The sequence below is a fragment of the Taeniopygia guttata genome, chromosome 9, assembly GCF_048771995.1.
Source record: "Taeniopygia guttata chromosome 9, bTaeGut7.mat, whole genome shotgun sequence".
Taxonomy (NCBI): Eukaryota; Metazoa; Chordata; class Aves; order Passeriformes; family Estrildidae; genus Taeniopygia; species Taeniopygia guttata.
The window spans coordinates 15562865-15580196 of record NC_133034.1 but is presented as its reverse complement, the minus strand read 5'-3'; the positions used below and the strand labels follow the sequence as shown (position 1 = coordinate 15580196).

At 46.1% G+C, this 17332-nt stretch overlaps 1 protein-coding gene across 7 annotated transcripts in view; it reads left to right on the top strand.

Annotated features, from left to right (window-relative positions):
- TP63 (tumor protein p63) overlaps positions 1-17332 on the top strand; it is a 100742-nt gene that overhangs the window by 14184 nt on the left and 69226 nt on the right. For 6 of the 7 annotated variants that reach the window (XM_030280337.4, XM_041718191.2, XM_072933356.1 and 3 more), the window contains exons 2-3: positions 4464-4592; positions 5318-5450. In XM_030280337.4, the coding sequence (XP_030136197.2) occupies positions 4464-4592; positions 5318-5450 (262 nt within the window). Of the gene's footprint in view, positions 1-927; positions 992-4463; positions 4593-5317; positions 5451-17332 lie in introns of those variants that run through there. The other variant, XM_072933351.1, reaches the window with a different exon arrangement.

The window sequence follows — 17332 nt, the reverse complement described above, 5'->3', positions numbered from 1 at the left end:
GAAACCAGCTACCTCTTGACTGCGACAGCCTTTATTTTTGGGAGGAGTTGCTGGACACCCACTTGCGCCAGCGGTGCTTGGGCTGTGCCCTGTGTCAGATTTGACCCTTATCAGTGCACAAGGTGGCATCTGCCTTTAAGGGTCACAGCTACAGAGGAGGGGCTGGGCTGTGCATGCTCAGTGTCAAGCCTGGGTCCTGCTTTCCTCGGGAGCTCGTGGCTTTTCCCCAGTGGTAAGTCAAACCTGGGCGTTTTGGTCTAAGCCCTTTCTAAGAAAGACTGATTGCAGTGGAAGGTGGTATTTCGGGTGAGAAGTGTTGCTGTGTTGCAATAGTTGAGTTTAATGGCTTTCTGTCATTGTTTCCTGGGGTGGAGAGTGGCTTGTTTGCTTTTATCTTTAACCTCTTAATTTTGAAGGTAGGAAAGGGGGTGATGTGGTGGAGAATGGAAGGATGTGCTTAGATGGAGCAGTGGGAGCAGAAATGGTCTTGTTTTCTCTCCACCACCACTTTTATGTCTTGCGGGGCCAAGCAGTCAGGGCTTCATTCCCTCCTGTGATGGGACACTCAGCTCCAGGGAAAGGTGATAGCAGTGTGGCCACAGCTTATGAGAGACAAATGGCTGTGCTTTTCCTTTTTTGGAAGGGAGAGTTGGTTTTGGTTTGGGTGTTTTTCTGTAAACTCTGAACCGGAGCGCTGTGTGGGTACAGCTACAGGTGCACGTTGTCACTGGGGTGTTTTGCAGAGATGTCACTCATCAGTGGGGTGGCAAGGGGGATCAGCTGGGACACATCCCCAACACAGCAATCAGTGTGCCTGGGGCTCCAGCCCACCCAGTGAATTTGGAGAAGTGCTTTCACCTGGGCTCTGGGCTGCTCTTGTTTCAGCAGATAAATAGGACCTCGGTGGGAGGGCAGGGCTGTCTGAAACCTGTCCTGGGATTCACCAGCTCGGGAGCAGTGCCCGGCACTGCACAAAGGAACGCTGCTCTTGGTGAGGTGCTGCTGCTGCTGTGAGAAGGCTTAACTTGCTATTAATAATCCCCTGGTGGTTTTTAAAGGAGGGGATTGTGGATGCAATGTCCTATTCAGCTTGTAGTTTGATGAGGTTGTAAATGTAGTTCCTGGTGCAGTTATTGCTCTGTGTTTGTGAAAAGCATCCTGCCAGGTAGTTCAGCACTTGGTGCAGGGACCTGGCAGACTTTAGACAGAGACAGCCTAGGCAAGACTTACTGCTATGCTTTGTTCTGTTGCAGTCAGTATTTTAGTATAAGAGGCTGTATTCAGTAGTGCCATGGGCCTTTGGGATGATCAGATGTAGGTAAAAGATGCTTATTAATAAAAAAAAGCATCTGGTTCATAGAAGCAATTTAAGCAATACAATCTTGTGATTAACTTTAGGCACTTAACAATTATTTTACTGAAAGTAGAGCATTTGCTGATGTGGGAAAAGACAATTAACTAAAGTAGTGAAATTCATGCACGGATTTTACATAGGCTTTAGCTGTTATTTTCCAGTGGAAATTCAGACACTTAAGTATGTGTTCAGAGACAGAAACTTCTCCTCTATGTTGAAGGCTGTTAGTTAAGGAAAGTAGCACTAGGTTTAGATTCTGTTGAGACCACAGGGAAGGATAGAGTTTATCTTGCATGCAGCTTTGTGCTGAGCTGAATTGGTTTTCTTGCCTTTTGACAGCTCTTTCCCACCTGAGAACAGGGTGCACCAAACTGAGTTTACTGTAGTGCTCTGGCCTTGCCACAGCTGCCTTGCCAAGGCTGACTGACTAATCTTACTGCCTCCTTTGGAAATAGGGCTGTACAGGTGGTAAAATTGTTGAAGGAGTCTCTGTGAAAACATTGACCAGGAGACTCCTGCTGCTTGGTGCAGGGAAATGTGCCTTTTTGGCCCTCGGGTAAAATTTGGCAATGCTTTTCCTGGAAACAGTAAGCTAAGAGCTTGTCTGGCTACAGGGATAAAGATGTTGCAGCTAGAAAGTGTCCCCCTCTGGAGAAATTTAGAGCTGTGTTTAGAAGAGGGATGCACCAGCTGTGTCCTCAACTGGTGCAATGCTTTCCAACAGCTCTGCTAGCTGCAAAGGTGTAGAGGAACAAACCTGGCTGTATCAGTTTGTGCAGCTGATATCTCCTACACTGCTTGTTTGGAGCAGGTTTGTGAAATTGCATTTGAACAGGACCACCAGGACTAGAGCAGGCAGGGTGACCTGGGACACTTTGCCTTGTTGAGACAGAACTTTGTCCAGCAGTGAATCAAAGTTGAGGCATGCCATGGCATGCAGGAACCTTGCTGTACTGAGACTTTTTGAAGGAAAGGTATCTGAGAGAGGCCTAGTTTGTTATAAATCTTTTCACTGAAATCAGTTCCTGTCTGTGTAGTAATGAAATGTGATTTTTAGTGTACAAGTCAAAAGCAGTTGTTATAAGTGGCAAATAATGAGCACTTTGATGGCTTGAGAGAGCCCATTGTGGAGTTTCTCTGCCTGTTCCTGGTGGTCAGGACTGGGTGCAGGGGATTGAGCAATGCCTGTGGTCTGTCTGCGTTGAGCAGCACAGGAGGATGCAGAGTTTCCCACTGTGCTCCTCCAAGGCTTGTGGTGGCATTGACCTGCAGTCTGTGTGACAGGCTGATGGCCAGATCTGTTCTTCTGGGTTTCAATATGGCATTCTTGAAAGTGTCTTACCTCACTGAAAGCCTGAAAGGAGTAATTTTGGGTACTTTGTGGGATAACTGCTGTTCTCAGAGGATTTGTGATTACTTTTTCACATGTAGTGTGGGCATGTACTCCCATCTGTGAAGCAGAACTATTACCCGTGCACGTCTGCATTTCATTTTTGTTTCTGGCTGTTCATGAACTTTTAAATTACACTGGAGTTTTTTTCCCTAATCACAAAAAGGATGAGGAATTGAAGTGATGCTTTCACCTATTTTGAGGTGTGCCCAGCGCTGGCTCCAGGGGTTTTTAAGGCACTTTGATTTCCTTTAGCTTAGAATGACAATCTGCTCTTTTCTAAGAGCATGCAGTTCTGTGGAGAGCAGAGGTGAGGAAAGCCCAGATTTCTGCAGACCAGAATCATCCTCAAAATGAAAGAGGCTATAAAAATTCAGTGAAGAGAGCTAGATACCACTCTGACAGCAACCAGAAGTAAATACTTCAGGAAAAGTGGAGTAAAAGCACTACAGTGTGACCCTCCCTCTGAAACACTCTTTCTTAATTTTGTCAGCTTAATAAATTAGGGTCTTCCATGCAATTTGTTTAGACCATTGTGTTAATCAGGAGCAATATGTGCCAAACCAAATATTAGTTCAATTCTCTTTGGAATCCAGTTGTAACCTTGGCTCCTGCCATGGCCATTCCCCTGGCACAGAATGGGGTTGTTCACTTGCATTGTGCTGAAATAACTCTCATATGGAAATTTTGCAGGACACCCCCAACCCTGTAGCAGGAAAGGTGGTCACCTGCTTCATACTCTGAAGTTGAACTGAGAGTTTTTGTCAACTGCAAATATTCTGGAGAAATTCCTCCCACCCCCTGTACATCCTTAGAGCCGTCAAGTATTTTGACATGGGTATAAAAGCTGCTGTGTTTGAATTTAGAAATTGGCCAGTGGGATGAGAATGTGCAGCTGTGGAAGGCATGAGTGCTCCAGCTCTGTCACTGCTCCTCTTGGGCCCACCTATTTCTGTGAGGCTTGTGGGAGCTTAAGGGGATAAAAATGGACAAGATAATTAGCAGATCTGGTGGAAATCAGTTGGTCTGGCTCAGAAATCAGTGGAGGTGAGAAGGCAGTAGATAAACAGGTAAAATCTGACACAATTTTACTTATTTCCATAGAAAAGAAGACAAAGATACTATTTTATTATTATTATTCGAAATAAAAAGTGAAAAAAACCCAAAAAAACCTAAACTGAGCAAAACCACAATCTAGTACTTGGTTCATGACTTGAGCTGCAGTGGCTGGGTGTAGAAGTCACCTAAATCATTCAAGGGCATGCCATTTAGACAGGCAAACAGCCTGGGACAGTGGAATCCCACATTGCTTAGCTGCTTCACCCACTATAAAGACTACCTGCTTCATATGGGAAGTTGATTATTATGGGGAAATGCTTTGTTGGTTTTTTCCACAGTCTGGGATTCTTGTGACACAGCATCCCAGTGGACTCTGATGGGTATTTAACTTACAGGGAAGGGTGGCCAGATTCTCTCCCATCTAAACGCAGCATCTGCAGCAGTGTGGAATGTGTGTTGTACAGCTGTGAATGTCTCAGGCATTCAGCATGTCTCCTTTTTCACACAATAACTTCTGTTTATGGGTTTTCATCAAGTTGGACTCATGAATTCAATATGTTTTTGTGTGTGTTTTTCTTTTTCTTTTGGTTTGTTTTTTCTTTTTTGTTTTCTTTTCTTTTTTTTTTTTTTTTTTTTTTTTTGTTGCTTTTGTTTTTTAAGGTTTGTAGAAACTCCGAGCCCCTTCTCCTGGAAGGAGAGTTACTACCGATCAGCCATGTCCCAAAGCTCTCAGCCCAGGGAATTCCTCAGCCCAGAGGTCATCCAGCATATCTGGGACTTCCTGGAACAGTAAGTAGCCCTTATGTGGAACATATGGAAGGTGTTTTAAGACAGGATGCCTCTATAATTAGGCTGCTCAGGGATTGATGCTGGGGAGTTGGGAATCTTCTGTACTGTTTGATTAGATATGGATGTGATGATTAGATGTGTCAGTCTGTGGTGACTGACAGCTCTGGAGCTCTCCAGAGGTCCTCACCAGGCTGTGGGGACCAAGTGCAGCAGTGGGCAGTGACGCTGATTCTCTGCCAGGCCTCTGGTGGCTGAGCTGGCTGCTTCCCATGGCTCATTTCCCCTCAGGAAATGGGCTCATCACGCTGTGTCCAGGCTGCATGCTTTCCCCTTGCTGATGCCAGGGAGGGAGAGGAGGTGAAGATGGTGCAGAGTTCACCCTCTCAGATCCATTGGCTGAAAGAAAACCACCTCTCTTCCCATTTCTGCTTGCCATGACTGATGCTGAAACCATCACTGCTGTAAATCCTCCATGAGTTCTGTGTTTGAGTGATTTGACTCCTCTGCTCCTCAGAGCAAGTGACATGTCCCTCAGGGCCCTGTCCTGTTCAGGGGCTGCTGTCGTACACTGGTGAGGAGGTGGCTGTTCCTCAGTAATTCCTGACTTTGTCATGAGACTGGCTCATGGTAGTGCCAAAATTCTGGGTACAGGGGAAGGGAAGGAAGGTGGGGTGGTGGAAAACAGAACTTGGCCCGTTTTAACTCCATTACTGTGTTCTTCCCAGGCCAATATGCTCAGTTCAGCCAATTGATTTAAACTTCATTGATGGCCCATCTGAAGATGGCTCCACAAACAAAATTGAGATCAGCATGGATTGTGTCCGGGTGCAGGACACCGAGCTCAATGACCCGATGTGGGTGAGTAATGAGAAACTTCCTTAACCTTTGGGGGCAGAAGGGGAGTTTTTGCAGGAGCTTTTCCAGCTGCATTGCCCCAGGGCCATCGTCCCACCTTGGCTGGCTCCTCACCTGCTCTTCTCCTGCAGCAGCAGTGGCAGGAGGGAGGGATGAGGCAGCTGAACTGGCAGGAGAGTGAGGAGCCTCTTACACAGGCTACTCAACCATCCCTGCACTCTCCCTGCTTAGAGCTAGTTTCACCTCAGGGTTAAAATAATTTGGATTCTGGGCACAGTTGGAATTTTGCTGACCAAGGCCAGGGAGTCTTCACTGGTTTTTCTTCTCTTGAGGGTCATATATGAATGAAAACTTGTTCTCAGACCATGGTTGGGTTCTTTTCCCCTCCAGTTTCTTCAGACTAGAGAGTGTTTGTAGTGAGTCTTGGCCATGAGTGTCTCGGGGATATGGCTCAAGGCTGGAATGCAGATGAGGCACTGGTGCTTGCTGGTTCATTGCCTTTGGCACTAACAGACTGGCTCTTTCTTAGCAATAGCTCTTCTGAAGAAGCCAGGTGCTTTTCTTGGAGGCTGGAGCAGGAGGTATTTCAGGAGTTTGAGTTGCTCGTGTCCTGTCTGTTCTTCCTGGGTTTTTATACTTCAGGGTAAAAATAAAGTGTAGTTTGAAATTTGTGTTGCTGTAGGTAAATTTTCTTGTTGTACTGTTTCCATCCTGAGAAACTTGTTTAATTCCCTGGCTAATCAACCACAATTTTTGATGTGCCCAGTGATGGTGTGTTGGCAGCTTGTATCCTGGTAGTGTTTGTGACCTGGGGGATTGTGTCTGCAAGGAAGGAGCTCCTGGGTCATTGTGGATGCCATCCCTGGTGACAGGAGGTTTGACCTGTCAGTGCTGTGCTGGTGTGACTGCTGGGGAGGCTGCAGTGCTCTTCCCTTTCCATGCAGGTTGCAAAGTGTTAAAAAGCTACTTTGAGTTTGGGTATGTGCCTGGATAATGTGGTGAACTAATCCAAGTGCACAAGGAGAGATGGCCTACATCACGTCTGGTTATCTTTTGATAAAGATATTTGGTGGGGCATGAGGGGTGCAAGCCTTCCATCAGCATCTAGATCTTGTCTTTTTCCACCATTACAGCACAGCTCCAGTGAAATACTGGCTCCTTAATAGTCCAGAAGATTCTCCATATTTACAGGGGATTTGTGTTTTCAAAATTGACTATAAGGGTCTGTTTGAACTATGTCCTCCTAAAAACAATTCCCAACACTTTAAAGGTCATTAGCAGTAAGTTTTCTCCTTCCATGCTCAAATCTGGATTTGTGGCATTGGGCACAAGCTCACCTCCCCATCTCCTGTTCCTCCAAGGTGTCTGCAGGGCCCTGTGGTGGCTGCTGGGCTCACTGAAGGCCTGGTCAGTCTCCCTCTCCCTTGCTGGTGCAGTGAAACATAAATGGAAAGTCCCTTCCCCTTTTTCTCTCTGAGCACTGCTGCCTGGGAAGGGGACAAGAAGCTTTCTCTATGCAATTACTTCTTGCTGATGATGAGTTTTAGCCCAGCCTTGCAAGAGGCATTTCTGGAGAGGCCAGGCTGCAGGGTGACTTCTTTAAGAAGTGTTTTTCACTGACATGACAAGCTGAAGGGGGAGCGGGGAAATTCCATCCCATCCTCACCCTTACTGTAAAGGCAGCAGCTCGGAGTACATTAATGTATGTACATTAATAAATGTTCCAGTTTGTCTTCGGTGGAAGACAGCACCTTCTCTCAGTTGAATGCTGGACAAAAGCCTTCACAAAGCAAAATATGCACTGCAAACCTGTGCAAACAGCCCGTCTTTTAAAATGAGGAAAGCTCTTTTTACTCCCCTTACCACCACCACCACCTCCCTATAAATTTGCAAACATCCCTGACAGGTGACAACTCCCCTTGCAGAGAAGTCTGTGTTTGCTTTGCTGTTTCTGGGGCTCGAAGCGGCTGCAGCTTTCATTGGCATAGAATGTGTAGCCTGGGGCAAGGTGTTTGCTTTAATCTGAAATACCTTACAACTCTCTTCCCCTCCAGCTTCTCTTTTCCTTTGGATGGCTTCGGGGCACGAGCTTCCCTTGCACCTGTCTCTCCTGTAACCTCAGCCATGTCACTTCTAGACACGAGGTGCTGCACGCAGCTGATTGCAGCAAAGGGTTGAAGAGGGCAGATAAACACAAAGGAATGCAGCAGAAACAGAGGGGCCCTAGGAGATGAGCACTGAGATCAAGGCAGAGTGCTTTATAGTATTACATTTGTCTTACAAAAAAAGCAAGGCCAGTTTTTCTCCAAAATGCATCACGGTGTGAGATTTAAATGGATGCAGAGCAATTCAGAGTGGTTTATTTAAATCAATTGTCCTTGTGTGGATTTTAAAGCAATTCCAATCAGCTTTTAAAATAAGATTTGCGCCTTCTTGCAATTTATGGCTGAAAAATGAAACTTGCAGTCTTAAAAGATGTCCATCCTTCCTAAGAGTTGTGCTGGTGTAACCTGTGATTTTTAATTGGTTTTGTTTTTTTTTTTATTATTATTATTTGACTTCTGGGAGTACAAGTGCTTGTTCACAACAGAATTAGTAGTGGGGAAGGAGCTGTAGGGCCTGAAGAAACTGTCCCACAAGTGGGCTGGAAAATGAGCATGAGTCCTGCCCTGTTGAGCGCTCATCAGTTGTGTCCATTGCCTTGAAAATGCAGCTCTTTGGGGAGAAACCGAGGGAGAAGGTTGGGTGACAGAGAAACCCCTCTCATCTGGGCTGTAGCCCTGTCTCTTGCTGAGACCTTGCAGTTCTCACACACTTGATTTGAGAAAGGAATAAACTTCTGTGCTTGTGTAAGAACGGGGTAAGAGAAACTGGTGATCTGCACTACCTTGGGATGAAAAGATCTGAAAGGGGCAGGAAGAGTTTCTGGGTCTGGTATAACATTAGGCAGTCAACAGCTTTCCCCAGCCGTGTGCCTTGTGACCAGCTCTTTCACAATGTCCTGGGTGACCCATCCTGGCTGTCAGCTGTGGCCTTTCCTTTCCCCTGGTGTGAACCACAGGCAGTCTGGGAAACCCCAGCGAAGATCTGCCTTTTTTGCATATCTGGAGTGAAGGGCTGGTGGTCCCTGTGGGTGTGGAGAACACTTAGTCTGTGCCATGGCCCTGGTGTGGGAAGGAGCTGCGGATGGCCAGGAAGGTAAGGTGCATGTGTGTCCTTGTGGGCCTCCTGCCATTCATTAAGTGCACCAAAGAAGGTGGTCCCCAGCCTCCCCTCTGGTCAGGGATGTAGCCAGCAGCTCTGGGGTGTGGTGGGGTGATGTCTAGTTCCCTGCATTCAGGATGAACTATTGCAAAGCCTGTATCCTGCAGTGCTAGAAATTAGGTAATGCTATAGCAATTTTATATGTGTGTCTGACTGGTTGAATGCCCTGGGGCATCAGGGAGGAGGGGTCTGGAGATATCTCTCTAGGAGTGGTGTGTGGCAGTGCAATAACCCTTGCATTTTCCTGGAGCCTCCTTAGTGCTGTCAGTGTGCTCTACCAGGTGCAAAATTGCTTTCTCTTACCACGTCTCAAAAGTCCTGTAAACTCACTGATGCTACAAGATGCTGGTCTGGACCCAAAGCTGCTTTGGGCTAAGGATTTCAGCAAGAGGATCCTGGTAAAAGTGCTATTTGAGGGATTTGTGGAGTCTGTGAGTCTTCTGCCACCACCATCCCAGCAGTGTGGCCAGGGCTGCGGGGACCCTGTTGGCAGGAGCTGGAGTGCTGTCCCCAGGGATGGAGCAGCTCGTCCCCCTCCCCCTGTACATACCTTCCTGTCATGCCCCTGAGCGAGCCGCCCCTTGCCTAACCAGTTCAGCGGAATGCCTGCTCCCCAGACAGTGCCGTGGTCAGAGTTTTCTTAACCTGGATCCATCCCTCCCCATAAAAGGCAGAGAGAATTCCTTGCCTTTTTTTTCCCCCTTTTTTTTTAAAATTTATTTGTTCTCCTCCATCTTTCGCAAATAATCGTGGGGATTTGCTGTCTGTGGCTTGATTAGGCAGTGCTGAGCAGCCTGTGGGGTGGGTTTCTGGGGATGGTGGTGTGTGTAGTGCTGTTTTTGGGTTTGGGTGTACAGCTTTATGGGCTGTTGGTATCCCAAGCCTAGTAGCTACAGAAATTTTGGAAGTGCAACGTGTGTATTTCATAGTTCTAAAACTGAGAGCTTCAACTCTGTTCTCCCTTATGCATAGAGGTGGAAGTAACAGTAGGCTGTAGGGTAGCTAGACCAGATGCATCTTGTGTAGGAAATGGAGGTGTTGAGGCTCTCAACCTCAGTCCTTTTTCCAGTGACACGTCTCAGAGTTGGTATGATGCTTCCCAATGGAAACAAGCAGCCTTTCCCATATTTATTCTGCTGTAGGCTCATGAAAGTGCCAGCAAACCACCTAGTACAGGATACATTCCCAGGCTGCAGCCCAGCAAGCTGTACAAGAGCTGTTCTGCCCCAAGGTGGCTGCTGGCTCTCTTGTGCATGCTCTCAGCCTTAGCACCATGTAAATCAGTAATTCCTATTTGATGGCCAAGCACAGAATTCCTGGTCTCCATGTGGGCACTGTGGTCAGGATCAGCTGTGCATCTGATGGACAGACACAAATAGCTCCCCCCTCCTGTCCTGCACAACTGCTGCATTCTATCCAGTGCTTTAATATTAAAGTGCAGGCTCTGAAATCTGTTAATTTTAATTGCTTCTTGCAATGTTTTTCTGGGTCAGGAGAAAAGAACTCCACTTGTTGCAAGGTAATGGCTGAAGAAGGAGATGAAAGCTGGTTACGGGCTGGTGGAACTGTGGGATGGAAGGATGTCCCTGTGTGCCCACAGCAGGGCGGGGAGCTGATGTGGTGAGCAGTGCAGGAATGGTGCCTCCATGCAGGGACTAACATGGGATGTGTGCTGCCACGGGCTCTGGCAGCTGCCACAGCCCTGCGTTTTCTTGGGAAATGGTTTTGCACCTGGAGGAAGAGGCTGATTTGACAAGGAGATGCAGCAAAGTGGCGTGTGTGACCATCTGTTTCCATGCCTGTGTATTCCAGGATTGACCATAGCAGAGAAGGAAGGACTTTGTACAGCTCAGGGATGTGATCAAAGCTTTTATTACTGTCTGGTTTTTGTTTGAGAGAGTTTGAGGCTTGCCAAGTTTCTCTTCTTTGTGGTTATTTATTCGTTCCATAGCTGTGCAAAGAAAGTTGAGATTATGCAGACATTTCCATAATGAGCAAAGGAATTATTCTATTGGAAGCTTCCCTCCAGCACCTCTCCTGTTTGCAGTTGAACTCAGAAGCTCTCCTAATTTAAGCTTGGCTTTGTAAGCCTGCCAATGTTTAATCTGCTGTGTAGGTCCCTCCAAATGATCTGATCATTACACTTAGGGCTGCTGATCTAGATCCAGAAATGGTCACTTCTTTCAGATAAGAAGGTGTCTGTATGTTCAGTTTAATCAAATTCTGAAGACTTCCCTCGTCTTGTGTGTAGCAGGGCTCTAAAGACATATTTATGTTTCTTTAAAGTAATTTTGCCCTATTTCCCTTTCCTCTGCTATTTGGTCGTGGTTCTGGCTGCAGACCAGGGATGGGTACATTCCTTCTTGTAGGAATGCAGCCAGTTGGTGAGTATCCTTGCACCAAGTGTTTTGTTTTTAATGGCACTTCCCAGGATTCTCAGTGGTACTGAAGAAAACTAATGGGTGATCTGTATGCTGTGTGATCATTTTGGAAGCATATTTAAAATTCCTTTAAATATTTCTTCCCTTCCAGCATCTGGCTGTACATTCATCTTGGGAAGGAATAAACTAATTTTAAGCTGAAAAAAAAACTACAGGGAGAGAGTCACAGTGAAATGGGGTGTTTCAGGAGGTGTGGCTTTAACTCCCCAACTCTATTGCTATCAGCACCTGATGTGAAAGAGTGTGGTAATTGGAGTCCTCTGCCTATATGCAAATGCCTCCAAACAAAAGAGGCAGTCAGTTCAGAAAACATCTTCCTCAAGCAGCTGGGCCTACCTTCAAAGGTTTCCATGGTGCTACACATGCTCCTTGAGCAAGCATGGAGCAATAATGCATTAGTGTTTATTTCACATCTTTAAAAGATCTACACAAATGCCTAATTAAAAGGCATCTTGATCTTGAAACAATAGATGGTAGGCACTTTTTCCTCTGGAGCAAGTTTAAGGTTTATGCTGTCTTGATGGGAACTTCACTCATTGTTTCTATCTAGTTGATAGGATCTTCTTTTTTCCCCAAAATTCACCTTCCTCTGGCTGTTTTGTGTTGTTTGGGGGTGGTTTTTTTGGGGGGGTGGGGGGTTCCTTATAAACCAGAGTGTGTGAAGAAGGAAAATAAGGTCCATTTCTCTTGTTTGCTAGAAGGCTGATGAATTGAGCTGTCTATATCCAGCCAAATGAAAACTCTGGAGCTTTATGGTACCCCTCTTCGTGGGGTGAGTAGAGGATGGGAAGAACCTCAGTGCTGTTTCAAGCTGCAGAACTGACCATGCCAGGGAGAGGTTTCTCCTTCCACGCTAAAACAAACCTGGCGTGCAGCCCTGGGAGTGTCCTGCTCCCCTTCCTTGTCCAGCACAGCAAAGTGTCTGTGCTGCAGCCAGCTGTGGGGTGTAGCTTTTGTTTTAAAAGTTCTCTTTTGCATTAATTGGGATTCTTGCTTTGAAGAGTCTCAGGCATCCAGAGTCTCACTATATATGTTGCTTTGTGGTTCTGCAGATCCTGCCCACAGTCCTCTTAATGACTGTTATTTTTTCCCTCCAATATTTCACTAGGAGACTTCTGGAATAGGTAATGTTTTCTACTGAATGTCTCTACCATCTGCTTTCCACCTCACTGTCACTGATTTGATAGCACTGAAATTAATGAGGGAGTGAATTGTCAGGCAGTCACAAAAAATTACACCTGTCTCTGTGAAGCATAGATTTAAGGAGTGGTTTGTGGCCTGGGTTCGTTTGCTCACTGCTGATTGAACTCTTCTCTAATCAGCAGCAGAATTTGCAGAGATTAATGAAAGATCAAAGGAGTTTTCAGTAAGAAATATAATTGTCACTCTAAAAGTGTAGACTTCTATCTCCAGTCTGTTTAAGTAGAAGGAAAAGGTACTCTGAAGCACTTTTATTCCTCCTTGAGAGCATAGATGGGTATAGCGGACCTATGGTGATGTCCAGACTGGATTCAAATTAAACAACTCTGAAGCAAAAGTGATCAATCTTCTGGGGAAGACCAGCACTGCAAAATGCAGCATTTCTTCATTGGAAAAAAAGGCATAAACAGGTTTCCAGGCTTCCTGTCTTGGGAAGTGTGTTGTACTCCAAAGTGCCTGGGTAGTATTGGATAACAGCGATGTTTTAATAAGAGAAGCGAATGGCCATGGGTTGCAGGGTCAGGGTGTAACCATGCATTTGGAAGGCTCTTGTTGAATTATTGCAAAGTGGTAACTTTCTTTTAAATGCTGGATTATTGTAAGAGGGGTTGGGTGGGAGGGAGTTGGCAGCAGAGCAGAGGCTGGTTAGAAAGAGCTGCTGTGGTTGTGCGTTTAGAAACAGTTGTGCATTTCATGAGACCAGTCTGTAGTTTATATAAGATAAGGGACTTTCCCCTCATCTACTTGTGCAAGAGCAGCCCTGGTCTGTCAACAGTTGCTCCTTTCTCTAAGTGAAAACAAAAGCTCTCTAATCTGTTGCTATCTCGCTCTCCCTTTCCCTGGCTAAAGCGCTTGGTCTCGGGGGATGTAGTTTGTGCCATGACCCTGTCCTGTCTCCAGCTGGAGGGATGGGACTGTTTATGCCAATTAGGAGCAATTTTCATTAATTTTCTTGTGCATCTTATTCTCTCTTAACTTTTGAAAAATATTTTATACATATGGGGGGTTGGGGATGGTCAATCATGCTGTGCTGAGCATCCAAAGATCCTCAGGAGGCAAAAATGCAGTTTGAATGTTGAGGGTTGTTACTCCAACCAAAGAGCTGCCCTGGCTTAAGCCCCCAGAGTCCCCTGGACACATCTACATGCATGAGTGTCTACTGACCCGTGGGTTTGCATTCATCAATGCAAAATTGTCTGCTGGCTGGTAGTTTTGTAGGCTTGTGTGCTGCCTTGCCAAGATATGCGTCCATATGGTTTTACCTCTAAGCTTTCATAGTGAAAGCACGTTCCTTTAAAAAGAATCATTATGGTACAGTAAAAGTGGGAAAATTAGATTAAAGGTGTGCCAGGAGGCAGAAACACTTTTTGATAAACGATCTCTGTGCTTTGTCGCCTCCTACATCATACACCAGCTGTGGGAGGTCAGTCGCTGCTGGCACTTTGGTGGGAATGACCCTTGATGGGGTTACAGGGTCTTTGGTTGTGCAGACAGTGGGGAAGGTGTGGGTACCTTGCATCACCTTGGCTGGAGAGCTGAAGCTCTCTGGAGGAGTGTCTTGCTCTCCCTTATTAAATGAAGCCCAGCAGCTGGAGGGCAGAGGCCCCGGGGGCTGGTGCGCCCTTCCTAAACCAATATTGCACAGCGGTTGTGAAGGGAACTGGTTTTGTTTCACAATTCCTTTCCACCTTCCCTCTCCCTGCTCCCCCACCACGTAGCGTTATCTCTTGACATGATGCCATTAACTCTCTAATTAGCCCTCGGGGTGTTCTGGGGGAGATAACGAGACTGTAGGAGCTCAAATAAGCAGCGTGTGCAGATGTTTACCCAGGGTCGGAGGGCAGGGCTGTTGTGACAGGCGATTGCCTTGGGGAGGGCATGTTCCTTGGGAAGGAGAAGCCAACCTGCACCATGGGCAGAGCCAGGAGCTGGGCTCTCCTCCTGCCTTTGGCAAGTCCAGCTATTTACCCTGCCCTTTTAAAATGTGGAAAAAAAGTGCAGTTAGGAGTCCTTGGAAGAAAGGATTGATCCTCGGTACTAAAAACTTGCAGACAAGGCATGTTTCTAATGTGAAGGTTTGTACATTTGAGTGCGTTTCAAAGAAATTCCTGGGCTTCAGACCTGTCCCTGGGTGAGTGGTGAGGAAATCAGGAGGTTTGAATTTGTGCTCCCAGGTGCAGCAGAGAGGTTTCTCTGAGAGCTGGCAGTGCCTGGTCCCTCTCTTGTCTATGGCTCAGCTGCAGTTCCATGTGGTGCTGGGATGCACACAAGGCTGTGGCAGTCAGCAGCAAGTAGGATAATGCCTTTTATACCTCATCTCTTTTTTTATTTGTTCTGTATTGCCATAAATGGTTGGATTGAAAACAAACAAGAGGAAAGTCCCTGTTTCAGGGGCCACGTTGTTTCTCCCTCTCTTCCTTGTGGTTTGGGCAATGAAGATCATCTCTGCATGAATTTTCAAGAAGGCAGGTAGATTTTTGGAGTTTTTTTGAAAGTATTTTCTTTTTGTTCTTTAACCTGGCTTCCTGCTATTGCAGAGTACACATGTGTCCCTGTAAGATCTGCTCTAGAAAGACTATCAAAGCCAATTGGCAGAGGCTTGTTTTTCAACCATTCAGCAGTTATTCAGAGGTAACAGAAAAAAATCCATCAAAAACTATGTTCTATTTTTTCCCTCCTCCTCCTGTTATCTCAGTTCTAATTTGTAAACATTTCTGAGTTAAGTGAATGTCACAGTCTGTGGTGACGCAGTTGATCCAGATGCTATTTTTATATGAGTGGAGAGGTCTGAGCAGATTTTTTAAATTTGATCTGCAGGAAATTCTGCATGAACTGCCTAACACGCAGGCAGGTGTTCATGCACACACCCCCCTTCTATAAGACATTACACAATCTCCAATTAACACTGCAGCTGTGGTAATGACATTTTTAATCGTCACAATTTTTTGCACTTACCTTGGGACCGGAGAGGGTTATTGAGAACTTGCCGGTGGTACTGGTGAGAGGAGCTGGGATGAGCTGTGTAAGAGCACAAGGAAAGAGCATTCAAACAAAGACTGAATCAGCAGTCTGACTTGGCCGACAGCTGCTTTTGGAAACTTAGGGGTCTTGTTTACATTTTATTTTGTTCTTCGGCATACCAGCAGGAGCCACAAAGCATTGCCAGAAGCTTTCTAGAATATCTGAGTCAGACCTGGGAGAGTTGCAGCTGAAACTTTCAAATCTAACTAGCAATTATTACTTTTAGTTTCCTACAGTATTGGAGGTAAATTGCTTTAGGAAGACTTCCTTTCCTGAGGCTGAGCTACTTTTTAAATTTCAATCTGACTAATCATCCAGAGCATAAGTGCCAGGTTTTTCTCTTGATGCTTAGTTTTCTTTGTTTTCTACTTTATTCATTTTCTCTTTGGGGTGGGGGAGAGCTTGTTGGACTCTAAAACCAAAGTTAAACCTTGTTCATCTGCCCTCGGTGTGAAGTAATTCTAATTAACGTGCAAAAGGAGGCCCTTTGCCTGAATCTGTTTGCTTTTTCTGATTAGGCTAATTGGTATGATAAGGCATAATCTCTGTTTACAAAGGTTGTCTTGCCATGACTTCAGAGCATTACAGTCGGTGATTCCCTTGCAGACTTGTCCAGAAGGCTCAGACAAATTATGACTATCACTGTCCCACAGCTGAAAAGTTTGAGGACGGTGGGGGTGTCCTTTTGCTTTTATGACTCAGCCATTTAAGCATATGGTATTTCAGGAAATCAAGTTTTCCTCTGAGAACCCCAAAGAGATGCTGCCTGGCTGCCATTAGGTTGTTGTTTCATCTATACGAAAATTTTGTACCTGCAAAAGAGAATCAAATGAGGGTCTGGGAGCTTTTCTTCCTTTTGATAAGGTAGAAAGGTTCAAGCCTTTACTTTTCACTGGTGCCAGTGTGAATATCCGAGGCATGGCACCAGCCTGGGAGACAGGAGAGTATCTTAGGAGGAGAGTGCATTTAGATCTGAAGCCAGTGGAGCAAAGTTTGGGTCTCTGGGGTGATGAGAGGTTCAGATGACCTGTGCCTGGGCTGCAGCAGTGTTGGTGGGCTCAGTGTCTGGTGCCTGCTCTGTTACCTCCTACCACCCCTGCTGCCGTGGTGGTGTCCTCTTTTGTGTCCCTTGTGGATGACAGATTTGCAAAAAGCCACTTGTCCAGCATCTGGTTCAGGGTGACCACCCAGGGTAATGCATCTGAAACACTGAGCCAGGTCGGGGCTGTGTGTACAGAGGGCAGGGATTTGTGCTGACATGTCAATTTATTCATGCTATATACACCTCTCCTCGTGTTTGACATGCAGATCTCTTTGGATAAACTTCCACGTATCTCTCTGTATCTGGGTGTTGCTTCACCCACAGCCACCTCCAGCCACCTGTGGGGCAGAAGATGGCAGATACCTCACACAACAATGCTGCATTAATGACCTGGAAAAGGAGGCTCTTCTGAGTTTCAGAGCATAGCTATGAAAGAGGAGTTTACAATGACCTGCTCAGATTGGGAGATTTATCTATGTACCTTCTCCTGCTGTCTCCTTCCCCTCCGTAGTTTTTGAACTCAGTATGGGCCAGTTTGAAAAACTTAAAAATTTGACAATATTTGGGGATCAAAATGGTCATCTGAGCACAGCATAACTTTTCCTCACTGTTAGACAATAGAAGATCCATGGGTGACGTAAATTCTTGCTTCGTGTCCAGCTCTGTGTAAGCTTTGCAGTGGTACTGCAAAGAGCCCCGTTCGGCTAACGGAGCTGTGGCTGCTCCCTGCAAACTTTACCTGGATCTCCAGATTAGCACTGGTGTGGCTTTTTGGCTTGTGCCCATCTCGGGTGAGGTCAGATAAGTACATCAGGCACAGTCCCTGGTCTAAGGTGGTGCTGGGGATGATGGAGAGGAGGACAGGGGGCCGTGGCAGTGGCCTGTTGAGTTGTTCCTATGCTGTGGGAAACTGGCTG